This window comes from Xenopus laevis, chromosome 9_10L (assembly GCF_017654675.1).
Source record: "Xenopus laevis strain J_2021 chromosome 9_10L, Xenopus_laevis_v10.1, whole genome shotgun sequence".
NCBI lineage: Eukaryota > Metazoa > Chordata > Amphibia > Anura > Pipidae > Xenopus > Xenopus laevis.
The window spans coordinates 136,469,954-136,497,023 of NC_054387.1; the positions used below are offsets into that span (position 1 = coordinate 136,469,954).

Consider the following 27,070-nt stretch of genomic DNA (forward strand, 5'->3'; position numbering starts at 1 on the left):
GGTGCTGAGGATAGTCTCAGTCTTAGCTTCTGCTTGTTTAACTTTAGGTTTAGCTTTCTGGCACTTTCTAAGAGTCCAATCAGATTTGTGTTATTATCTGATGTGGCTTCCTCTGTGATGTTTCCACACCCATACACCAAGGTGTCATCAGCAATAATCTTCACTCCTGGAAGACCTTCTGCAGCTTCTACTGCTTCATGTTGTATATGCTGGTATTCCTCTGGAGCAGTGGCAATCCCAAAAGGCATCTGTAGCCACCTCTAGTCCAGGTCAAGAATATGTTTAGATAACTACTGCGTTTGTCTAGTTTAACCTACCAAAATCCATCTTTTGCATCCAACACCGAAAAGACTTTTGCTTTTTCCAAGCTTGGCAGTATTTCCTCTATTGTGGGCATTGGATAATGTGATCTTTTTAGTGCCTTATTCAGATCTTTAGGATTAATACAAACTCATAACTTGCCTGGTTTCTTGACTGCAACCATGCTGCTTATCCATGCTGTTGGGTGCTGATACTTTCTGTGGCTGATGTTGCACTGGGGGCATTGAAGTGATATTCTCCTGGGAGACATCTAAATCCTGGAAATAGATCTTAATAGTCGCTTGTGATCTGTTCAAATGATAAGGGTGATCTTTTGACTTTTTGATTGTTAGTGTGCACTGTTGTTAACACTTCATGCTCTATATTCACTGTGAGCAGTCTCAGTTTTTTACAGTTATCTGCTGAAAGAAGTAGCTTATGAGTACTTATGACAACTAGTGATGGGCGAATCTCTCCTGTTCATGAAAATTCGTCAAATTCGGCTGTTTTCACGAAAAATTCGTGAAATCCAGACGTTTTCATGAAAAATTCGTGAAATCCGGATGTTTTCACAAAAAATTAGTGAAATTTCACACATTTTTTTTGAAATTCACACGTTTTCATGAAAAAAAATTGAAATTCGCACGTTTTCATGAAATTTTTTTGAAATTCGGACATTTACACGCAAAATCAAACTTTTCATGAAAAAAATCTAACATTTCGAACGTTTTCATGAAAAAATTGTGAAAACCGGAAATTGCCGCAGGCGAATTTTCACTGGCGAATTTTTGGAAGAGATTCGTAAATGTAATTGCCGGCGGCGAAACACAGGAATTCGCCGCAAATTCGTGCCTGGCAAATTTATTCGCCCATCACTATTGACAATCTGGAAATTAAGGCGATACTCTTTGCCTTTATATGTGCAGTTCAAAGTACACTGTCCCATTGGTATCATCAGGGCCGCAATCAGGGGGGGACAGGGGGGACAAGTGTCCCGGGCCTGAAGGCGGGCCCGGCAGAGCTGCATTTTTGAAAGAGCCCCCTTACGAGCACACGAGCCGTGCGGCCATTTCGCAGGTTGCCGAATGAGGAAGTGCCAAAAAGCCAAACAGCCGAAGTCCTGAAGTCCGGAAGCGGCAAAAAGACCCGAAGTCATGAAAGGAGGTGAAGTTGAAGTCCTGAAGCCTTGAGTTCAATTCTACTGAACACCAATTTGTGTTTTGTTTTTTTTAATCCCCTGCCACCAATTGTTTTTTTTTTAATTTTTGGGGCCCCAATTTTTATTGTATTTTAGGGGGGGCCTGGCAGCAATTTTTTTTACAAAAAATATTTTTTGGGCCCCCAATTTTTATTGTAACTTGTAAGGGGGTCCTGGCAGCAATTTTTTTTAATACATTTTTTTTTTAGGGCCCCAATTTTTTTTTGGGGCCCCAATTTTTTTTAACTTGTAAGGGGGCCCCTGCCACCAAAGGTTTTTTTAAAAAACAAATTTTTGGGGCCCCAATTTTTTTAAACTTATAAGGGGGTCCTGACCATCAATAGCTTTTTATAACTTGTGTGTGTGGGGGGGTTACTTTTTTAGCGCTGATGTCTGTGTGGTCTTTTAACTGTGATGCGGAGTGGGCGGGATATGGGGTGGAGCTTGGGCGTGAGTGTGGGCGGGGCCCGTGATTTCTAATGGCGGCCCTGGGTATCATATGTGTCATTATACCACTTCAGCTTAATATGGCTTTTTTGTAATGTTTGTTTTCTTCTTTTGTCATTTTGCAGTAATCCTTGAATGTCATAAGATTACACTTCAATCAAGTATTTGCCTTCCTGCTTGCTTACTTGTACTGAGCTGTAGTTGCACAAACCCCTGTGACCCTTGTGTACTCACAGACCCAACGTGATGTATTAGTGTAGCACTGATACAGTATATGATATCTAATACTGTATAACAGTATAACTAAGGAGGTGGAACCATCATAGAGAACCAGCACCCCACTGTCACCAAATACATCCATGTCCCACCCCCATCAGCACAGGAATCATTACTGGATGCAGAAGGGTCTGTGATCATTTTAAATCAGTTTGGATCTCAAACAATGCGGCTATTATTTTGTCTACAAACAGAAACTCAATCAGCTGGAAAAGTCACATTTTGTACATTTTTTTTATACTGTCACCGACCTTTTGCTCAGTTTGTGTCAATGAGGAAAATAATGAGAATTTTGTACCACAAACAGGGTCTCCAGCCCCAAATCTACTGGTCTGAGAGGATTTATAGAGAGGAACAAGAGACATTCTATTTACTGACACTCATGTCTATAACCAGTGACAAAGCTCAAATGTTCATTCGGGTCAATTCTGCCGACACTCACTGCCAGTTATGGGCTCGGATTCTTGCAGCAATGGGACAAGCCCCCCAGGATACCCACCCTGTATCACTTGTGTTCTGGGGTCCCTCTCACCTATAAATCCAACCCCTGCTCTGTATTATCACTGCTGTTACCTCTGTACAGACTCAAGATTAATCCTCTAAACATACAATATATCATTTAGTTCCCCTTTGTACTGAATGTAACCCTTGCACTGCTGCTCTATTTGTCTATTTGTATGGCAAAAACCTCGCCCCTTTCAGTGTGATCTTCACAATCTGTAGCCCCCCAGTTAGAAAACTAGAACTTCAATAATCCTTTATCTGATAGGGGTTATGGGAGTTATGGAACAACTGGAGGGCCTACAATAAAGTCTATTCCTGGATGTAACTCCCTGTAGGCTGATTGGCTCAGGGGAAGGAATTCTGTTCAATCCTCAACCCTCACTTATAATAAGTACGTTTTCTATTTTCTAATACAGGACAGGGGAGGATTAATGTCACCCCCATGATTCCCATCTGCCCCCAGCCTAAAGATTCAGGTGCCCCTCGTGTCCTGCTGGGCCCTGGGACATTTAACATGTTGCCCCTTTATGGAAGTGATTTCTTTATTCCTGTACAGATTAGTGATAAAGTATCAGTCACGTGTATCAGCCAATCACATCCCCACGTTCTTTATCACTGATTATTATAACCCTATATTATAACCCTATATTATAACCCTATATTATAACCCTATATTATAAACCTATATCCCTATGTAAGACACAGTGATATATTCTGTATGGAGGGGGCATTCAGCTGATCAGAACTCAAATGTAAATGTAAGAATATACAGAAGGACTAAAAAGACTTTAGGTTTATACAACACAAAAACATCTTCAGTTTCTTTATCGATTAGTCACTTTCCCACTGCAAATTCACCTGCACGAGTCTCACCTGAGAGAGACGACAGACTCACAGGAAAAGAAAGAAAAGAATAAAAATAGAAATAATGATTCCTGGTCATGGTACAGAGGGGTCTGGTCCCCAATAGGGGCTACTGCTCCCCCAATAGTGGCTACTGCTCCCCCAATAGTGGCTACTGCTCCAGCCCAGGGGAGGGACTGTGGGGTTTCCCAGTACTCCAGGGAATATAATGAGAATCATGTGAATCACAAGGAAACCAGCAGATCTGTGTCCAAATGGCCCTCCTGCCTCTCCTCCTGCTGCTCCTGCTACTGCCCAAAGCTGGTAAGTGCCCCATATCTATTATCTATCTACACTGATACCCACCAAGTGCCTCATATCTATTCTCTATTTATACTAATAGCCACCAAGTGCCACATATCTATACTAATAGCCACAAGTGCCCCATATCTATACAAATAGCCTGCAAGTGCCACATATCTATACTAATACACCCCAAGTGCCACATATCTATATTAATAGTCTCCAAGTGCCCCATATCTATACTAATAGCCTCCAAGTGCCACATATCTATATTAATAGTCTCCAAGTGCCCCATATCTATACAAATAGCCTGCAAGTGCCACATATCTATACTAATACACCCCAAGTGCCCCATATCTATACTAATAGCCTCCAAGTGCCACATATCTATATTAATAGTCTCCAAGTGCCCCATATCTATACTAATAGCCTGCAAGTGCCCCATATCTATACTAATAACCTGTAAGTGCCACATATCTATACTAATAGCTCCCAAGTGCCCCATATCTATACTAATAGCCTGCAAGTGCCACATATCTATACTAATAACCTGTAAGTGCCACATATCTATACTAATAGCTCCCAAGTGCCCCATATCTATACTAATAGCCTGCAAGTGCCACATATCTATACTAATAACCTGTAAGTGCCACATATCTATACTAATAACCTGTAAGTGCCACATATCTATACTAATAGCCTCCAAGTGCCCCATATCTATACAAATAGCCTCCAAGTGCCACATATCTATATTAATAGTCTCCAAGTGCCCCATATCTATAATAATAACCTGCAAGTGCCACATATCTATACTAATAGCCCCCAAGTGCCACATATCTATACTAATAGCCACAAGTGCCACATATCTATACTAATACTCACTTTGCTTCTGAGGGGGCTCTGGGTGGGAGCAACGATGGAAGGTCAGTAGCCGAGTCTGATCAGCCTGCTGAGTAATTTGTATCTGTCAGTAATTCGGGCTGGTTCCTGCACACACAGTAAGTACATAGGATTATACAGAGATTCAGTCTACACTCTCTTGTTCTCATCCACTGAATATTTCTTCTCTCTCACTTCCTCAATATTAAAGGGAAACTCTCATCCTGAAATAACAACAACAATAACTCAGCTTAAAGAAACAAATGGGAATTCTCCAGTTTGTTACCCCCCCCCCCAGTTACAATATTCATTGACTGTTTCCCCGGCCAATTAATAGACCTGTTTGTGATCCTTTTCTAAATATCTGATACCCCCGTATGATTTTAACTCTCAAATGAGGGCTGAAGAAATACATTTATATCAACTCTATTTGATAATATAAGGGGAACTGATTCATTCTAATGACCTTGTGATGATAGGATTTTATCTGTCTGTATGTGGATCCTCACTCACTAATTATTGCTCTTGGCTGATGATGGAGACAATTACGTTCAGTAAAAAGCCAAATTGTACCAGGAAATAGAAAAGCAAAAAGCAGCTGAAACTTCCTGACAGTTACAGTACAAGTTATATTTCTGAGTTTCTCTTTTTCATTCAATTACTTTTTCATTGCGCCCAAACAAATAATTTCCTCTTCCAAGGAAGATGGTCTTACACACAATGTTTCCCCTGAGCTCCCCCTGTTCTGCACTTACTATACAACGAGAACAGTCACATCCGTAATTCTTGTGTTGTTTGTACCCTGGGTACCCCTGGAACTATAGCAGGGTGACACCCCAATGTTTCTATATATCTGTAACCTTGTTATGAGCTAAGGGGGCCCAGTCTGAAGGTCAGTTAGGGGGAGATTTGGGGTGAGTGCTTATTTGTACCCTGGGTACCCCTGGAACTATAGCAGGGTGACACCCCAATGTTTCTATATATCTGTAACCTTGTTATGAGCTAAGGGGGCCCAGTCTGAAGGTCAGTTAGGGGGAGATTTGGGGTGAGTGCTTATTTGTACCCTGGGTACCCCTGGAACTATAGCAGGGTGACACCCCAATGTTTCTATATATCTATAACCTTGTTATGAGCTAAGGGGGCCCAGTCTGAAGGCCAGTTAGGGGGAGATTTGGGGTGAGTGCTTATTTGTACCCTGGGTACCCCTGGAACTATAGCAGGGTGACTGTTACCCCAATGTTTCTATATATCTGTAACCTTGTTATGAGCTAAGGGGGCCCAGTCTGAAGGCCAGTTAGGGGGAGATTTGGGGTGAGTGCTTATTTGTACCCTGGGTACCCCTGGAACTATAGCAGGGTGACTGTTACCCCAATGTTTCTATATATCTGTAACCTTGTTATGAGCTAAGGGGGCCCAGTCTGAAGGTCAGTTAGGGGGAGATTTGGGGTGAGTGTTTATTTGTACCCTGGGTACCCCTGGAACCATAGCAGGGTGACACCCCAATGTTTCTATATATCTGTAACCTTGTTATGAGCTAAGGGGCCCAGTCTGAAGGCCAGTTAGGGGGAGATTTGGGGTGAGTGTTTATTTGTACCCTGGGTACCCCTGGAACTATAGCAGGGAGACACCCCAATGTTTCTATATATCTGTAACCTTGTTATGAGCTAAGGGGCCCAGTCTGAAGGCCAGTTAGGGGGAGATTTGGGGTGAGTGCTTATTTGTACCCTGGGTACCCCTGGAACTATAGCAGGGTGACACCCCAATGTTTCTATATATCTGTAACCTTGTTATGAGCTAAGGGGGCCCAGTCTGAAGGTCAGTTAGGGGGAGATTTGGGGTGAGTGCTTATTTGTACCCTGGGTACCCCTGGAACTATAGCAGGGTGACACCCCAATGTTTCTATATATCTTTAACCTTGTTATGAGCTAAGGGGGCCCAGTCTGAAGGTCAGTTAGGGGGAGATTTGGGGTGAGTGCTTATTTGTGCCCTGGGTACCCCTGGAACTATAGCAGGGTGACACCCCAATGTTTCTATATATCTGTAACCTTGTTATGAGCTAAGGGGGCTCAGTCTGAAGGCCAGTTTGGGGGAGATTTGGGGTGAGTGCTTATTTGTACCCTGGGTACCCCTGGAACTATAGCAGGGTGACTGTTACCCCAATGTTTCTATATATCTGTAACCTTGTTATGAGCTAAGGGGGCTCAGTCTGAAGGTCAGTTAGGGGGAGATTTGGGGTGAGTGTTTATTTGTACCCTGGGTACCCCTGGAACTATAGCAGGGTGACACCCCAATGTTTCTATATATCTGTAACCTTGTTATGAGCTAAGGGGGCCCAGTCTGAAGGTCAGTTAGGGGGAGATTTGGGGTGAGTGCTTATTTGTACCCTGGGTACCCCTGGAACTATAGCAGGGTGACACCCCAATGTTTCTATATATCTTTAACCTTGTTATGAGCTAAGGGGGCCCAGTCTGAAGGTCAGTTAGGGGGAGATTTGGGGTGAGTGCTTATTTGTGCCCTGGGTACCCCTGGAACTATAGCAGGGTGACACCCCAATGTTTCTATATATCTGTAACCTTGTTATGAGCTAAGGGGGCTCAGTCTGAAGGCCAGTTTGGGGGAGATTTGGGGTGAGTGCTTATTTGTACCCTGGGTACCCCTGGAACTATAGCAGGGTGACTGTTACCCCAATGTTTCTATATATCTGTAACCTTGTTATGAGCTAAGGGGGCTCAGTCTGAAGGTCAGTTAGGGGGAGATTTGGGGTGAGTGTTTATTTGTACCCTGGGTACCCCTGGAACTATAGCAGGGTTTTGTTTTTACATATATGGTTCATATATCTGGTCCCAGCTTGAAGACCAAACCGAGTAGGTTGATAAATGACACCAAGCTTTTATCTTGATAAAAACAAACTTTTCAGCAGAGTAATTTGCAGGAAAGGGAGATTTGCAGTCTCAGTCTGTGTCAGAGCAATAGGACTTCTGGGATGTTGCAGTTATTTAGTAAATGAAAGGCACCAGAGTGCCCAACAGATAAACCATATAAAATATATGAAGATATTCTAGGGGGGAAGTCACAAATTGCAATACAATATAAGGAAGCAGAAATCATTATTTTCTTAGAGTCAGTTAGAATCAGTTTGAGCCATAACAACAGTAAATACAAACAAATGAATGTCAAGATGGTCAGTGAATGGGAAGTGCCATAGAAACTGTAATTGGAATGTGACTGTGAAAAAATATACCCGGCACGTGAATGGGGAAACCCAAATATTTTTTCCTGCTGCTGTTATTCTAAATGGCTACAAGTGCTGCAGTTCTCATATATACTTGCAATACTGCATATAAACTGGTAGCAAATATATGTGGAACATACTGTAACTAATTGAACACTAATGATTTCTCTCAATCTTGTATTTGAATATCTCTTTGTAGATTCCATTCTGGAGGTCACTGCTCCTTCTCCCAAACATGCTCTCTCTGGATCTAAAGTTCATCTCAGATGCACCTTCTCAGTGGCTAAACCTCCTATAAACCCACTGTTCCTCGCTGTCCTCTGGTACTTTCAGGATACGGAAATCCTTAGATATGATAACAAAGGTTTGTCCATCAGACCAGGAGTTTCATTCAGTACAGAGGCAGCAAATAATGGGGATGTGTCTTTGTCTTTGGCCAACGTGACCATCTCTGATGGGGGGATCTACAAGTGCCTGGTCATATACAGCCCAGAAAAGATGGAGATGAATGTTTTGTTGGAGATTTTTGGTAAGGGGTTCTATAGTATATCGTTTTATAGGTTTTTCTTTAAATATGTCTTCTGTACTTATGAGGCAGGTGGAGAAATGATGACCATGATGAGGTTAAATAGGGAAGTCTTTCCATGCTAGTGAGTAACTGAGTTGCTCTAGAATCTCAAACATAATCAGAATCGCTAGTCATGCATCAGCTGGAGCTTTAATAAGTACAGCCAATATATACCTTTAGGATAATATTGGCTGTATTGTTCTCATAGGGCAAAGGCCATCCCAAATGTTTGGTTGACAGAACAATTCCCAACTCAGTGAATGGGTGACAAAAGCTGACACTCAAAAATGCTGTAGTCGGTGCTTTCAAAAAATAATCACAAACCTGTTAATGACAATTCACAATTAATTCTAATAAAATTATATATATATATATATATATATATATATATATATATATATATATATATATATATATATATATATATATATATATATATATAATGAATAAAGTACCCCCTCTTGTAAAGTTTTTATACAGGTCATGGAACTCCGAGGTAACTTCTAATATCCTCATATTTTGCAACTGGGGGTACTTTATTTATTATAATACACACATTTTAGTGAGTCATGTGATAGAAATGACATCAGAACTCACTGTTTATAACTGATGACATCAGAACTCACCGTTTATAAGGATATAATTTACAAGATATTCATGGCTTTTGTGTATTATATATATATATACACACACACACACACATATATACACAGACCCAGTTAATATAATTAATTACATGATGGAATTGTTAAATCTATATAGAAATAAAAATGCATGTATTTTGTACTCAAGAAGTTTGACAGCCCCTCAAGTGCTTATAATGGGAAGTATTAAAGCTGATTTTTGTTTCTTACCAATTTGACTCATCCCAAACTTTGCTTAGACCACATGCTTCAGTTGTTTGGCTAGATGCCAAAAAATGTGTAATGATAAATGAATATACCAAGTTAAGGTTACCAAGAAGGTACATACAAGAGAGCCGGGTTAGCAGATCAACAGTTTCACAGGCTCCTTGTTCCAGTTCGTGTTTACCAAAAACACCTTGTGGCCATTAACGTTAATTGTATTATTTCTTACTAGTTCCCCCAGTGATCTTCATCCCCAATAAAGTTATTCAGAAGAATAAGAAAAACACTCTCATCTGCACAGCCAATGGATTCTACCCAGAAGATATTGATATAAGTTGGTATAAAGACAATGAGCCCCTCACTAACTCTGAGTTGGGCAAACAAGAGAGGAACCCAGATGGCACATACAGAGTGATGGGCACCGTGACTTTACCCCCAATGGATGGGAAGATGGACCATAACTTCTCCTGTAGAGTCCAACATGTCTCTCTCCAGGAGCCTCTCCAAGAAGACTTCATGCTGGAGTATGAAGGTACAATTCTGTTGTTCACTGACCTTTCTGTTTCTTGGCTCTTGATCTTTGTAAATGAGCCCTATTATTCCTAAACTAATTCAGTTCAGTATCTTCAGTAAATTGTAAATACAATAAAAATGTTTCATATTGCCTATTGGTAGTGAGTGCCACGTTTATGTCTTGTATAAAAGGTCACATTTCTTTTTCCTTTATCTGGCAGAGGAAAGTCACAGTATTTCAGTGGCAGTGTTGGGTGTTGTTGTTGGCTTGTTGTTATTGGGAATTGGCGCCATAATATGGAAATGCCAAAAAAGAGGTGAGTCCTCACTAAAAGAAAAATATGTTAGTCAATGAAATGTTTCTATGCAACAAATACAGCTGAAGGTGTATGGAGCATTATTATTATTATATTATTAGTCATTGGAGATGAAGGTGGAGATGAAGGTGAAGAAACTAGTGATTTAACAATTACATGGGTAACTAAAGTGAAACATGTACACGAATTGCAGCACTCCAATTTGGTATTAAAACCGCTTTTATTCCACAAATAGCATAGCGACGTTTTGGATACAACAGATCCTTTTTCAAGCTTGAAAAAGGATCTGTTGTATCTGAAACGTCGCTATGCTATTTGTGGAGTAAAAGCGGTTTTAATACCAAATTGGAGTGCTGCAATTCGTGTACATATTGAATTGGAGGTATGTGAAGGTGAACATACTTGCTGCGTGCACCCAAGTAAGATAAAGGATCAATTAGCATATAGAGTGCTGGATAACCACTGTGAAACATAACTAAAGTGAAACAGGCAGAACTTACTCGTGACATTACACCATTGCTTACTTAGGGATTGTTAGACGTTGGTAGCAACTGGAAATTCCCCTGGATAAAATCTGTTTTCTGGAGACGTTATCTACACAAGATAGTTTTCATTAAAAACAGCTACACTGTACATAATGGAAATATGAGCAATTCATGTAAAAAGGCCCTGGAGTTTCCATAGGAGACTCAAAGAATGGAGGGTTCATTTTCAGTACTGGAAAGTAGATTCAATGTTGAAAAAAGTGGTTGTTATCAAAAATACTAACAAATCATCTATTTTACAAGCATCTTTACAGGGTTACACAGTGAGTGATATTAAAGGACCAGAGAAGTTGTTGGATGGAGAAGAGACAACTCTGTACTGTACGGTCAGTAACTGCCCACAGGGGGCCCCACAGGTCACATGGATTGAGGAGAGGTCAGGAGACCAGTGGGAGATACCACAGTGTCAGGACTCAGGGGACCCAGGGGAAGCAGAACAGCTGTTTGGTGACTCCTACTTGATCACCTGTAGGAAAGAGGGGCTGCAAAGCTACTGCTCCTCCCTGAGATTTGTACCCCGTGTGGGGAAACACAGAGACGTGACCTTTATCTGCAGGTTTGTGTGCGCTGGGAAAACTACAGAGAAGAGATTCCACTGGGCCAAGATCTCTGGTAAATAATTTTATTTTACACTGGTGACATTCTGATTTACCTGGAGAAAATGAACGTTTGGTTACTCACTGTCACTGCTGGAATAGATAACATAACATTTCATGAAATTGATGGTAGAAATGAAGAGATGGGTCCACCAAGTGCTTAGTTCTCATTTCAAGCCTTCTATAACTGCTTTATATCCATTTGAATTAATTTTTGAACTTCATATCAGCATGAAAACGCTACATTTCTTTTTTGGCAGTGTATTGAGAAGGGCTCTTGTTCAGTCTGTAGAGTAATTAAACTGACACACACAAGTGAAACAAACATAAGAGATTTATTGATACTTAGCTGAGGGACCCTCCATAAAATGGCTCAGCAGCAATTCCAACATAACCAGACACTCTGAAGTCCAGGCAGAAGTCAAAGAGCCTCCCCCCAAATGAAGCTTTATATATGTTTCCCCCACACAGGATATAAGAAGATTTATACATTTTAGCAGCTAGCATACTAGATATGGTAAAAACTACACTTAGCATACTATATATGGTGAAAATCAAGCATTAACCAGTGTCACATTCCTTGAATTGCCAAAAGCTCTAGACGCCATCTTTAAGGTGTTGTTCTATTCTCTCTATCTTCTGCTCTGTCAATCACTCATTTTCCTTACAGGCAGAAAACCACCTCTACTGTACCTGCAGTGACAGGTGGTAACCATTTGACTCAGTGATAGATGACACCAGATTTGACTTGGATCCTTGCTCGATATTCTTTTTGTAGGTCACTCTCTTTGTTGCCCACCTCTAGGCAGTTCTTGTATCAATACCTTTGTGCAGACTGGGCCAAATGAGAACTAACAACAGGAGCAATACCCACAGTGACTCAGAACTGTAAATTCTTCCTTGTTTATATATTTTACATCCAACCAAAAGGTCTTCTATAAAGCTACAAAATTTATTGTAATATCAGATATATAATATATCAATGATTTATTATTTTCCAGCCAAACCAGCACTGGTATCAGTGGTCCCATCTCTGTGTGAGTCTGGGGAGATCCTGATCTTTAAGGTGTTGTTCTATTCTCTCTATCTTCTGCTCTGTGAATCACTCATTTTCCTTACATTCCACCCCTTGATTCACAGAGAAGTATGATAGGAAATCAATTCAAAAGCATTGGCACATATGGGCAATAGCTGACGCTTGTCAGATATGGTACTAGCCTTGATACATTAAATCAGTTTCAAAATAATAGAAAAAGCTAAACATAAGCATAAAATAAATAATTGACCATCCTTAGCAATAGCTCTAGATTTTTCCTACAACAGTTTAACCTACTCCATGTGGCTTAGAATGACATCCGCATTATTAGGGATGAAGGAACATGGACCCACTTGTTCAGAATTTCATGCCCCACCCTATCAAGATGCAAACCAAGTCCATATCATCAGTAGTAAATAATTTGTGTCTTATTCTATGGAAAACTTTGTTTATCCACCAAAATTGTTTCTTTCATAGTCCAATAAGCAAGTGTTTTCATATGATTTTACTTCCAATAATCCATCCATGAAGCATTAACCACTGAAGAGAAATTAAGAACAGTCCTTTAGTTCAGTCTATGTTAATGATGCCCCCCAATAATTAGATTCATGTTGCTGCTTTGCAGTCTGTATAAGCATTTGTAGAATCAAGTTCTCTTGCCATAAACCAAACGTTATATCACATCAGAGCTCACAAATCATCAGAAAAGGTATAACCATTTCGCCAGCCATGTTTTTAGGATATTGACCTCTCTATACATAGTAGGCTGGAAGATAAAACAAGATAATATCTTTTTCACACACATCCAAAAAGATGTTACATAACCCCCTGCACATATAATAGACCTTTCTCAAAAACAGGTTAAGTTTCCCATTTCACACTATCATTTATAGTTTGAAACACACATTTACTCTCAGCAGTATATTCCATGATCCCATTATCCACCCATAACATTACCTTGTTCCACCCCCTGAGTGTATGAGTTGGAGCCAAAAGTTTTACCTGCTGTTTTAACAAACCATTAATGTATTCAGTTAATCCTGTGGCTTGCGGATAATATGAAATAAGAAACACCCAATATACTCCAGTAGAATTAGTCCCATTGTCAGTAGTGTTCCATATACTCTAGAAAGTTTATGTCTTTTCTTCACTTTCTGACATACAGGGAATTGTTGCACAATGTCTTTAGCAAGTACAGTGATTAAAGGTTTTCCTTTATGCTTTGCATAGTCCATAGCGCCTTGAACCACTCAATGTCCCGAGTGCTCATGTGTCCATTGGCCTAAAATATGTATCACAGTCAAAGCTCTGAACACTGTCCATTCATCTGTATATATATTCAACAAGCCTTGTGTTTCCTCCAGTACAGAAACTACTGCCATTAATTCAGCATATTGGCTAGATCCAACCACTCCAGTTGGATGGGCTGTAGGTTGGAGAGCAGCTGTTGTCCAGACGTGTCCTTGTCTGGCAGCAATAATAGTGGCAGATCTATCTGTAAACAATAAAATGAACTCCTCCGATATCACTGCTTCCTTTATGGTAGATGGAGAAAGTGTCAGTACGGGTTGCTCAAAGTTATCACATCCAACTAATCCAGATATCTGCTGTGACACTTGAGATGAAGATTTACTTGACACTCCCCCCCTTACTTGTACACTTCCACTTCAGGAAAGTGAGTTTCTGTGAAAAAGCTGCACACAAGTTCATTTCGTTACCATTTACCCATCCAGATATTGCTAAATCAGTCCCGACTGTGACAGGTACATCCATAATAGTTCCTTCATCAGGTTGCAGGGCAGTGTACAGTACAAGGAATTGTTTTTCTTCCATAGCAGTTTGCAGGGCACTTGTGTCCTTTTCCCTCAACTGAAAAACAGTCTTTATAATATACTGTTCAAACTGTGCAGCTAATTGTTCCTTTTCTTGCTCTGCATTCTGACTGCATAACCTTAACAGTTGCAATTGGTCTTTGACAGTTTGAAGTTGTAACTCTAAATCCTGTATCTGCTTAGTTTGTTGCTCTAACACTTGAAAACACAACCAACCCACCTCTGCAGCAGCTCTACTTTCCCTCTTATCATACTTTGAGAAGTTAAGATTTGCTACTACATACTTTGGGTTAGCCACCTCAATGGCGGGGGAGTACTTAGCACATTCCCGGGCTACTGATATCCACTGTCCTGTGACAGACACCCAACTGGGCAATATCCCCATTCTCTCACTAGTGCTTTTCCCCACCCTTTCAGCCTTTTTATCCAAGACATTCTTTTAAGAATATCTCCTATTCAAACAGTAATTACAAATACACAATACACAAAGAATACCTACTATCCCCAGACCTAGACAAGGAAAAGAGGTAGAGTAGACACACAGACTAGACACCTCAATACCTTTGTGCAGACTGGGCCAAATGAGAACTAACAACAGGAGCAATGCCCACAGTGACTCAGAACTGTAAATTCTTCCTTGTTTATATATTTTACATCCAACCAAAAGGTCTTCTATAAAGCTACAAAATTTATTGTAATATCAGATATATAATATATCAATGATTTATTATTTTCCAGCCAAACCAGCACAGGTATCAGTGGTCCCATCTCTGTGTGAGTCTGGGGAGATCCTGTACTCTCTCACCCTGCGGGGATTCTACCCCAGACATATCTCCATCACATGGACCTGTGAGGCAGGAGATTCACAAGGCAGAATATTATCTAGAGAAGAATATGAGGAAAATCCGGATCTCACATTCAGTGTGTGCAGTGAGGCCAGAATTAGTGGGGACAAGTATAAAGATCCGGCATTCCGAGTGGGTGTGACCTGGGAACATGGATCCTTGGATGCACCGGGATACAGAGAGTTCTCTGTACAGAATCCAGGTCAGACATATCTAATAATGGACAGGTAACCTAGAGCAAGGTTATGGCCCTATGGCTAGCTAATGCTTTGGTTATTACATTAAGGCTCTGAATACATTATATGACATTTTCTTGGGCAGCTAGAGCAGTTCACAGACAACACTTACCTTGCCTTCTAGCAGGTAGTTCTCTTATACATATCACCCATCCAATCAAAGAGCCACTTCAGGGTTGTCAGCTAATTTGATTTACTGTTTGTTCAGCCCTAGGATGGCTCCTTGTTTGGCCAATTTGAGCATTAAAGTATTCTATGCCTAGGCTACAAAGCTCACAGTCCTGACCCAGGGCAGAGCTCTTCCTACCAGAGAAGATTTGGCTGTGGCTATTATTGGGTTTAACATACGTTAAAAAAGGAAAGGTGCAGAAAGAAGACTGTACAAGGCACTTTGTGTGCTGAATAATGAATCACTAGGTGCATGTGTGAGAACCTGATCTTTACATATATATTTGGGGGGGCTTTTGATTTGTTCTAATGCCCTGTCCTACAGGGACTTCTCAGTGCACTTGGTCTTGTGCTATTGCTGCTGCAAAGGGATTTCCCAGTAACCCACCTACATAGGTCCTGATCCTGCATTAACCTTTTCCAGCATTTTTTCATTGCACTATATATGTTTGCTCACCTTTTATTGCATTTATAGTGTTTGCTATTACTCATTGATATTTAATTAATTGATTAGTTTATTCATTCGTTATTTGTCTGATACAAAATCTTGGCCATTAACTATATTTTTAACTAATGTGAACTAAGTACTATGGCACTAATAAATGCTAGAAATAACTACCTGGGACTTAGAAAAAGTAGGCATGGCCCGGGGCATAGTATGGTTGTGGCCAAAAAGTGGGCATGGCAGGAGAATATATATAGATACCCCTGGATTTCACTTTGAAATTGTTTAAAGTGCAGAACTGCTTTGCACTTAACACATGTTTTCCATCAGATTGCCATAGCAAAGTGCTCCACTATAACTCTTGACTGGGGCAATATAGTATAAAATCTATGTCACAGTATTTATTATAGGTAAAGTTGTTGTACCCTGTTAGCCAGTAAAAATTTTATAGCGCAATCATTTTGAAATAAAAAGTAAAAAGTGATATAAAGGTAATACCTTTATTGGCTAATTAACTAATCATAACAAGGAACTAGAATGTTCTGACAGCTTTTTATGTTTATCTCAGTTAGCTAATAAATGTATCACCTTTATATAACTTATTCTTATTTTTTATTTCAAAACGGTTGCCTTGTAGCATTTATTATACTAATATTTCCCTTTCTGTTTACAGATTACCCTTGGGACCCCATTGTGGAACCAATACAGGAGACTAAGTTTCTCCATAACAGCCCAACCAGCCTGCAGTGCAACATCTCCGAGTATTTCCCTGATGCCCTGACAGTGACGTGGCTGAGGAAAGGGGCAGAGAGTGAGGAACTAACAGAAGTGCCCAATACTCCCCCATATATAAGGTCCAACAAACAGACAGATAACACCTACAGTTGCACCCCCTGTCTGATCATTTACCCCTCACTGAGAGACCAGGGGACAGAATATATCTGCAGGGTGACACATCCCAGTCTGGTCAGACCCATAGACACAAGTACTGGCACCATTAATGTTATGGGTAAGTATGTTCCTGAAATCCATGATGCTTCACTGGGGATCTGTGGCTCATTGGGATGTTTTGCAAAACATAGGACCTAATAATTAACCTAAAAATCGATGGAAGTCAGTTTTGTGGGGAAGGATTGACATTTTACATTTGATAGGACCTAAAATTTGAGATGTGGCCAATTATGCACTCATCAGTGCTAAATATTGGAACATGGCTTCTAAGGGGCAGGACTTGGAGGGTAACCATCCAGAAGTATTAATATGCCTTCTGGCATACACTGAGCATTGCCTTAAAGTGGAGGGTGCCTAGAACCATTGTATAGTCAATTACAGCATTTACATTTTTAATGTTTTACAAAAAGAACAAATGTGTACTTCTATCTAATAAGTTATTATATTGACTGATAGCGATTGTTAATAAAATGCCTTCCCTCTTCAGCCAAACCCATGTTCCTGGACCCAGTGCAAATGGATCTTCTCCCTAACGACAGAGTTCAGTTCTCCATCATCCTACGGAACTTCTACCCCCGAGATATTCACATCAACTGGAGCCAAGGGGAGAGACAAGACAAAGTAACAGAACAAGAGGATCTTACTTATGATGTTACCAGTGTGTGCATTGTTCCAGGTGGAAACTTCACAGATCCCAAGTATAAAGTCCATGTGACCTGGAACCATGTGACTATGGAAGCCCCTGAATCCAGGGACCTGTGGGTAACAGGTGGGTAGGTAACTGGGGTAGGGTTATTATAGGAACATAATGTAGGTAGGGGGGTTATACACAGATCCTGTCAGCTGCTATGTGACCCCCATTATGGGTTAATGATGTTGTTAGACAATTGAGGGTACGGTCCACCCTTTCTCACTAAAGTAGACAGGGGAGATAATAGACTTGAAATGGGAAGAGAGAAAGAGAGAGAGAGAGAGAGAGAGAGAGAGAGAGAGAGAGAGAGAGAGAGAGAGAGAGAGAGAGAGAGAGAGAGAGAGAGAGAGAGAGAGAGAGAGAGAGAGAGAGAGAGAGAGAGAGAGAGAGAGAGAGAGAGAGAGAGAGTAACAAACCATAGAGGAGAGGAAAGGCATAAGCAGTATGTACATAAATACGCCCCATTAGTCCTGCACTGATGGTTGTCTGTATATGGGACCAGCTGAAGAATGACTCTCGGTCATTATGTAGATGTTGCATTTATTGAGAATATAAAGCAATACAGCACATCAGTGCATTATAGATTGAAATGAAGAAGACACGAATGTAGACATCAAAGCTTCCTGTAAATATATATCTATTTTGTCAGATTTCCCCTGGCGCCCACAGGTAGGAGAGATCCTGGTTCCTACACTGGGTAAGAAGAAAGTGACACTGAGCTGTAAGATCTCTGGGTATTTCCCTGATGTCCTGACTGTCAGCTGGTTCAGGATGGAGAAATCAGACCAATCAGAGACCTCATTAACTGACGCCAAAGATTTCAAGCCCACATCCTTGAAACAAGAAGACCAGACATTCACCTGTGACACAAGTTTAATCTTCACCCCAAACATGAAGACTGACCAAGGAGCTGAATTCATCTGCAGAGTGAGACACCCCAGCCTGGAGCAGTTAATAGAGAGAAGGACGGGAACATTAGTGATACCCGAATAATTTCCTGCTCCAAAACTCTGAATATAAAGAACTGATACAGAAACAGATACAGAAGTTCTGCAGTATTACTTGTTACTTGAATAGAAATAATATATTCCTTTTGAGTTTTCATTCCTCACATCCAACTCTATAGAATTAATTTATTTGTCATGATACAAAGGAGTATAATCATAACAAGATTGGACTTCTGGGATCTGAGATACAGACAGACGACAAAGAACACTACTCAGACAGGTCTCATCTCCGGACTACAGGAACCAAAAATATTGACTCAAGTCAGAAAGTGCCCCTTGTTCTAGTCAGTAGCCCATGGTTGTGCCACTCAGATCAGAACTAAGACATTATTATAATATCTGCCTAATGAAGGTTATGGGAACCCATATAAGCTAAGGGTACTTTATAATTCTTGGCTGTTGGGTTGATCAAATTGGCAAACCATTTCCTGGCTTTTCAATCATGTCTGTTTAGATGGGGATGTTATGGGGCCAATCTGGTGACATTTGAGTATGTAAATAACAAACTCACGGTGACAATTAATAAAGTCCCTTATCTGATATTCACTATCTGTTGTCACTATAAAATGTCACTATATGTTACCGCATTGCAGTTTTACACAATTGACACATTTGTACATATCCACTTGCCCCATGTTTCTTAACAGGTTGGCTCAGGGCATGCACAAGTCAATCTCTATAGCCCATAATGGATGGACTAGCCACTCACGTCTCCAACCTGAGAGTGAGCACTTGGGTTAAGGTTGGAGCCCCCCAAAGGATGTATTAGATCTGTCAATCAAACACTGACTCCACCTACTGCATGAAGACAGAATAAAGAGGGACAGGTTGAGTGAAGAGTAATTTAAAAGTTTTTTTATTTTAGCAAGATGAAGCTTGTATACAATTTTATTAAACAACACCAAAACACATTAAGGACTTAAACTTCCAGATACTTAGACTTAACTTATAGTGATGGGCGAATTTGGGGTGTTTCGCTTCGCCGAAGAATTCACATTACGCCGGCGTCCGTTTTTGGCGAAATTGCGCTGGCATCCAAAAAAACGGACACATCCATTTTTTTTGACGCCAGCGAATTTTCGCTGGTGAATTTTCTCAGCGGTTTCGCAAATTTATTCGCCGGCAGTGAATCGCCGGAATTCGTCTCGAATTTGCGGCTGGCGAATAAATTCGCACATCACTATTAACTTAACATTCATATTGGTTATTGAAGAAAAAGTCATATCTATTAAACAATTATATCATTAGCCAGCATAATTAAAATCACCCTACCCTATAAAAATAAACACAATGCAGATCAGATCAAAGGGCCCCTTGTATATATAATCACACTCAGATATAAATTAGTGACTCATAGAATCAACTATTAATCAGGGGATGTCAGATGTATTGGTCTGATTCTGCAGATACATTTTGTCCCATTAATAGACCCCAAAAGGCAAGTAGTAAATATATATATATATACACAGCAAAGATTTTAATTTAACATTATTTAAATCTTGGCATCTGACTTCTGTATAATGTTGTAGTGGAAATTATGTGTTCCATTTTAAACTCCGTCCACCAGTGATAATTTCCATCCAGATAATGCGGCTAAACCCGTCTAATGTGCAGTAGTTTATGGAGCAATTAGGAAACCTCTGTTCAGATATACAATTAGCTCAGATTGTTTATATTAGATGGTAGTTAAAAGCAGAGACGGAACTAGGTGGGGGCGGGCCCTGGTGTAAGCCGTTCAGCCGGGCACCACCCCCACCCTCTTCCGTGCGGCGCTGCAGCCGCTTCTGTTGGTGCATGACTGCCGGGGGGCCCTGCGGGGGTACGGGCCCTGGCCCAATTGCACCACCTGCTCCCCCGGTAGCTACGCCACTGGTTAAAAGTACAAACTCCAATATTCAAGTGCGATTTATATTGTGACACACTATTCACGCATAATACATCTCTTTATTTAGATACAGAACAGACCACTAATTATCTAAATTCCAACGCCATCCGGAAGCGACGTGTATTTAAAGGAAAACTAAACCCCCCAAACAATGTAGATCTCTATAAAAATATATTGAATAAAACAGCTCATATGTAAACAGCTCATTCTAGGCTGATGAGTAAAAGGATTATCTGTATTTCCTATTGCTGGGATTACTCAGCCAGGAATCACCTGTTAAACTCAGCTGGGGCTGCACAGGTAGGTAACAGATATATGGGAAAAGCAGGGCTGACCGGCACTCAAATGGATCCACAGGACCAAGGAAAATACATTTTATTTGTACAAAGTTAAAAATGTATATTTGCATCTCCTTCCGCCCTACGCGTTTCGCACCCACTCAGGGCACTTAGTCATGGGCTCTGCACAGGTAGGTAACACAAAGCAATTACTGAGGTTATACAGAGGTAAGTTGGATAATTGGACTTAATACCTCCTGTAAGGGCTCAAGCCATTACCAGTTGAATGGCTTATACATCAACATTTTTTGTTTTTTAAAGAATACCTCAACCTTAGGAAAGTCTGTTGAGGGAGGCAACTGGCCATGAAACCTTCTTCCATTAAAAGAAACATACTTACCTTCCAGTAGTCCCATTTACTGCAGGACAGTCCTGATTTTGACAGCTCAACCCACAGTCCCAAGTTTCTTACTGAAAAGTTTGACTTTCTCTTTGATCTCCTGCACTGACACCGGAAAAAGATACGTTTCTGAAACTTAATTAAAATAAGAACAGTTGGGAGGTATGGTGCAGTAATAAGGGGCAGAGACACTGATTTCACTATGATTTCTGTTTCTCATCTAGAAAAACTTGTACAAATAGTTCTGGCATTAGTCCAGTATCTGGGTGAGAGGAGGGAATTTAGAGAGAACTACAGTCAAATTATTTCACAATATATTTTCTCACAGTCACTGACAGAAGTGAAAGCAAATTGGGATTATGGGTTAGTGAGCAAAGGGCAGAGCCACGGAGCCAAACTAGCGAGTCCCGTCCCTTATGGCTTGTTGGAAGTTTCTCCTGATCCTTGTACTGCCGACAGCAGCAGGTAAGTTCCCCTTTATTGTGAGATTACTGGGGGGGGGCTCTAGGGCTTCATACTGGGGGTAAGTGATTTCTGCCCCTGCCTCAGTCATTGTGTCTCCTGCTTCTCCTGTGTCTCTGGCCATTCCAGTCAGTACAGTAAGTACAGTCAGTACAGTAAGTGCAATAAGTGACTATATTCTGTGCCAAAATACTATCTGTGCCCCTGGGAGACATCACAGCAACATAAAAGTACTAACCTGTTTTGGTAACATTTTATTTTGCTTATTTTTAGTTTATATATTTTCAAATTCCCTTCTAATTACATTTTCTAGACTTTATTAAACGACAATTCGGGGAGTAGGAACCATTCCATGTGGCAGTTTAATGAGAGTGAGGATAATACAGGGAATCAGCAGGCTGAGCAGAGAAATGTGGCAGTCAGTTCATATAGACAGAAACACAAACCAGGACTTTACCCTTTGCTCTGGTTCCTGTTACGTCTCTAATCTGCATTCTTTTTAGTCATATCTCATTAATTGTGCAAACATTGACTGACTTATTAAGGTTCAAGTTGTGTTTTCCTCAAAAAATTCAAGTTTTAAAGTTTTCATTTTTGGGTTAAAAAAAACTCAAATTTGCCAGAACACTTGAATAATTGGAAGTATTCGAGTTTTTTTCCCACTGAAAACTCAAGTTTTCTGGTTTCAGGACTGGGTTTTTCCCATTCGAGTTTTTTTCTTAAAGAGATACTGACATCAGAAAATAAACTTTTTTTTTATATATCTATCATAACATTATCACTTTGGCAAAAATAATATAAATGCAAGTTCTACACTAAATGGCAGTGTGTTGGGAGTTTCCTTAAATGAGAAGGATCTTGGGGTCTTTGTAGATAACAAGTTGTCTAATTCTGGGCAGTGTCATTCTGTGGCTACTAAAGCAAATAAAGTTCTTGTATAAAAAAGGGCATTAACTCAAGGGATACGTGAGTATGTATGTGAGTTAACGGGCAATTTGCAGATGGTGAAATGCAGAATTTTGCCATGAATCCATGACTGTCAGAAAAATGTGCTCATCACTAATAGGGATGTAGCGAACTGTTCGCCGGCGAACTAGTTCGCGCGAACTTCGACTGTTCGCGTCCGCCGAACGTTCGCGAACGTTTGTGAACGTTCGCATTTTGAGTTCGCGTTCGATTCGAATAGAAATCGTTCGACCATTCGACCATTCGAATTCCTTCGACCGCTAAAATCGAACGATTTCCATTTGTTCGAACGATTGTAAGCATTCGATCGAATGAAAATCATTCGATCGAATACCTTCGATCGTTCGATTCGAATGAAAATCGTTCGATTGAACGATTAAAATCCTTCGATCGTTCGAATCGAACGATTTTGCGGGTGTTCGAAGTTCGCGAACTGTTCGCGAACTGTTCGAATTTTTTGCCGGTGTTCGCGAACGGCGTTCGCGAACATCAAATCGGCGGTTCGCTACATCCCTAATCACTAATTCACACTGAGTTAATCTTAAATGTGTTCTTAGAGTAGAACTCGGCGGTGCGGCTCGAGCCGACACGTCGCCATGCGATGAAAAGCATGTGACTTGTCGGATGTCCTGATACAGGAAGTGAAGGAGAAATCACAGGACACAAATCAGATGACTGTCATCGTGCAGCGTTTTCATCCGACAGTCGGATAAATGCAGTTCTAATCTGCGATTTCTCCTTCACTTCCTGTATCTTCAGGACATCCGATATCCGAGCCACCCGTCAAGTTCTACCCAAATGTATAGTATGTAACACTAATTTGGTTACTGTCTCTTTAAATCACCACTTACCCTTGGCAATCCAGGGGCCCTGAGTCCCTTTTGCATATGAAAAGTACTGGGAACTGGGAATTACAGCGCAGTGCCTCCACCTAGTGAACACTGAGGAAGACACCTTAGGGGGTTACACTAGGAATACTTAAACACACAGTTTGCAATTTGAACCAATATAAACTTTATGTAAACAAAAGTAAACACTTGGGCAACTAATACACTCTGCACTCCTACACTGGGGACATGTGGGACACTCCCTAAACCACTATTAGGTGCTTACTTACCTGTTGCTTTACACAGTCCTTGGTAGATATCACAGTCCTTGGTAAATATCACAGTCCCAATCCTCCTGAATGGGTTAATAATCACACAATTCAATTGATTGTCCCTTCCCCAGAGCTCTTATTCCCCAGGGAGCGCTACCTTATTCCCCAAAAGTACCTCTCCCTTTTGAAAGTTGGCAGCAGCTCTCTCGTAGCAGGTAGAGGGTTAAAAGCAGTCTTCAGTATGGGGCCCCACGCTTGTATCCATGCCAGTATCCTCCCTTGGGTGGCTCACTCACCGGGGTGCTCTCAGAGGAATTCACACTGGAGATCACAGGGAGCTCTGCAGCAGGATCAATCTCACTAGTGGCACCTTTCTCCTTCTGAGTTTGCAGCAACTTGGCAGGGGACAGGCTGGGCTCAATCTCCCCAGATTCAGCAGCTTCTTCTCTGCACCTCACAGTCTTACAGCTACTGGCTCTCTCTGCTCTCTTCATGGGAGACCCTGTGCTTTTGGCTCCAAAGTCAGGCACACCCTTTCTCCCCAGGATGTACTGGGGTTCCCAGCCAATCGGGTCACTATCCAGCATGCAACTGGGCTGGATGATGTCACTGGAAGACAAACAGGGGAAGGATTCTTCCTGTCCCCTAAAAGTATATGACAATTTACCTGTCACCTGTCATGCATTACTTGGGTATAATACATGTAGAGGTTTATTTACTATAATTCGAATTTATTACATTTTTTAAATTAAAAAACCACGACCAAACTCCTATACCCAATTTTACCCTATTTATTATTATAAAAGCTCAATTTAATCAGTTCAGGTAAAAACTACATAAAATCGAACAAAAACCCAAATCGTACAATCTTTTCTGGGTTTTTTTCCCCAAATTGCACAATTTTTTCAGGATTTTTCCCTGAAAAGCCAGAATTTCTGAGATTTTTCCCTGAAATGGTTAGAATGGTTGGAATTCAAGCACAGAACACAGAAACTTCAAAATAGGGTTGGGACCATTGACTTATACACAACCTCGGCAGGTTTAAGATGGCGGGTTTTCAGCTTCAAGCTTTTTGCAGCAACGGGATTTAATACATCTCCAAAATGTTTTGCCCCAGAAAGAGTTTAGTGAATAATCCTCTAAATATTGCCTCATGTGTATTCTAGGGGTATAATATATGTGGTAATGGCAATGAAATGACTGTACTATGAGGTGTATTCTTGTAGTAATATTTATTGTATATGTACTGTACATGTATTTTAAAATAATTATCCCTGAAACCAGCGCCAGACTTATCCTACCATTTGTTTTAATGTTATTATTCAATTTTATTATTATTGTTTTTTACAGCAGATATACAACTTATTCAGTTCAGTAATGTACAATAAATGGGTGTATACACTGAACAAACATTACAACTAATACCTAATAGAAAGGATTCAATGGGCCTTGTGTAACAGAGCTTACAATTTAAAAGTAAAAGGTGATATGAGACACCAGTGTAGAGAAGGGCAAGATCCAATGTTAGTGAATAATTACAAGCACAAAAAATACCTCTTATAAAATTTGTGAGGATTTGGGTTTTAGATGATAAGGATACAATTGTTATATCACACAGGCAGCTCTCCAAGGGGGTTATTTAATAAGCTCCGAATACCCGAAATTCCCCGAAATCCGAAAAAATTTGTGATTTTTTTTACAATATGCTTTTCAAAAAATCACAAATTTTTTGGAATTTTTTTAAACCCTGAGGGCTAAAAAGCCCCAATATTAAAACATGGCATCTCAAACCTGTCGAGGTTGCATAAAAGTCAATGGGAACAGTCCCATTGATTTTTGGTTGTGTCAGGGTTTTCAGGCAATTTCACAATGTTTTCAGAGCTTTCGGGTTAAAATTCATGAAAAAATTTAGAAAATCTGAGCTTTTTCTGCCAAGGTCATTTTGAGGAAAATGTGCTAAAAATAAGTGTTAAAAACCCGAGCTGGTTAGATCGGAGTTTGTAGCAGCCGATATTGAGATAAATTCAGACCTTGATAAATAACCCACTATGGGTCACCTCTCCCAGGAAACTTCACCTCTATAGATGTTAGTACTTATCTTCAGATAACAGATTTTCTAACAGATTGAGCAAACTGTATTTTTAAGATAAATTTCCTGCCCCACAAGTAATATCCTTTACTGGAGTACAAAAAATCTTAAAAAATGATAAAAGATAAACAAAAAAAATCAAAACAGTAATGTTTGTGTGCTTATTTAATATTGCTTTTAATTTTTATTTCCTCTTTGTAGGGTTTGTTTTAGATATTACTGCTTCTTCTCCCCAACATGCTCTTTTGGGAAATGAAGTTCATCTCAGATGCACCTTCTCAGTGGCTAAACCTCCTATAAACCCACTGTTCCTCGCTGTCTTCTGGTACTTTCAGGATACGGAAATCCTTAGATATGATAACAAAGGTTTGTCCATCAGCCCAAGAGTTACATTCAGTAAAGAGGCAGCAAATAATGGGGATGTCTCCTTGTCTCTGGCCAACGTGACCATCTCTGATGGAGGGCTCTACAAGTGCCTGGTCATATACAGCCCAGAAAAGATGGAGAGGGAGGTGTTGTTGGAGATCTTTGGTAAGGGGTTCTTTTCATTAAAATGGAAAATGTTAATATTTCCCCAAAAGTTATGTACAGTAGATCGAATCAATCACTACTATTTCATCTAACAAGACAAAAGGTCAGGGTGGGAATGAATGAAGATTTACATGATTTCAACTAGAGACAAATGTTGTCTTAAGAGCAAGAGTCGGTTAGAGTTTTATAGCCAAGCAGTCTACCAAAGATTTGCTAGTGGGCCCTGTAAAGAAAACATAAAGAGACAGGACCATACCCTTCTTTTTATAAGTTTCAGCTGTTCAAAGATTGATATTTATTGCATAAATTTCTTCCAGTTTCACCAGTAATACAGATCCCAAATAAAGTGATTCAGAAGAATAAGGAGAATACTTTGACTTGCATGGCCAATTGTTTCTACCCTGTGGATATCAATATAATTTGGTATAAAGACAATGAGCCCCTCACTAACTCTGAGTTGGGCAAACCAGAGAGGAACCCAGATGGCACATACAGAGTGATGGGCACCGTGACTTTACCCCCAATGGATGGGAAGATGGACCATAACTTCTCCTGCAAAGTCCAACATGCCTCTCTCCAGCAGCCTCTCCAGGAAGACTTCCAGTTGGAGTATGAAGGTACCATTTCTGGGTCACAGATATTACTTCCCAGACTGTATTTACCTTGTCATATATTACAACTGAGTATTGATATTGCTATAAACAACAATACTAATTATATTGTTATAGTTTTATTGTACAATAACTGTTCAGCTGCCCTTGTTTTGTGCCCTTTAGCTAT

At 40.4% G+C, this 27,070-nt stretch overlaps 2 protein-coding genes across 3 annotated transcripts in view; both read left to right on the forward strand.

Moving 5' to 3' along the window:
* The first annotated feature begins 3,699 nt into the window (after positions 1-3,699).
* LOC108704756 lies at positions 3,700-19,124 on the forward strand. The gene is made up of 9 exons (XM_041575916.1): positions 3,700-3,892; positions 8,182-8,511; positions 9,631-9,930; positions 10,133-10,228; positions 11,017-11,385; positions 14,976-15,284; positions 16,605-16,940; positions 17,370-17,651; positions 18,223-19,124. The coding sequence occupies exons 1-9, from the start codon at positions 3,844-3,846 to the stop codon at positions 18,564-18,566; spliced, it is 2,415 nt and encodes an 804-aa protein (XP_041431850.1). The 5' UTR covers positions 3,700-3,843; the 3' UTR covers positions 18,567-19,124.
* A 2,338-nt stretch (positions 19,125-21,462) lies between these two features.
* Positions 21,463-27,070, forward strand: part of LOC108704755 — a 35,010-nt gene continuing 29,402 nt past the window's right edge. The window contains exons 1-3 of one of the 2 annotated variants that reach the window (XM_041575906.1): positions 21,463-21,608; positions 25,961-26,290; positions 26,608-26,907. In XM_041575906.1, the coding sequence (XP_041431840.1) occupies positions 21,560-21,608; positions 25,961-26,290; positions 26,608-26,907 (679 nt within the window). In that variant the 5' untranslated portion in view covers positions 21,463-21,559. The remainder of the gene's footprint in view (positions 21,609-25,960; positions 26,291-26,607; positions 26,908-27,070) is intronic. The other variant, XM_041575905.1, reaches the window with a different exon arrangement.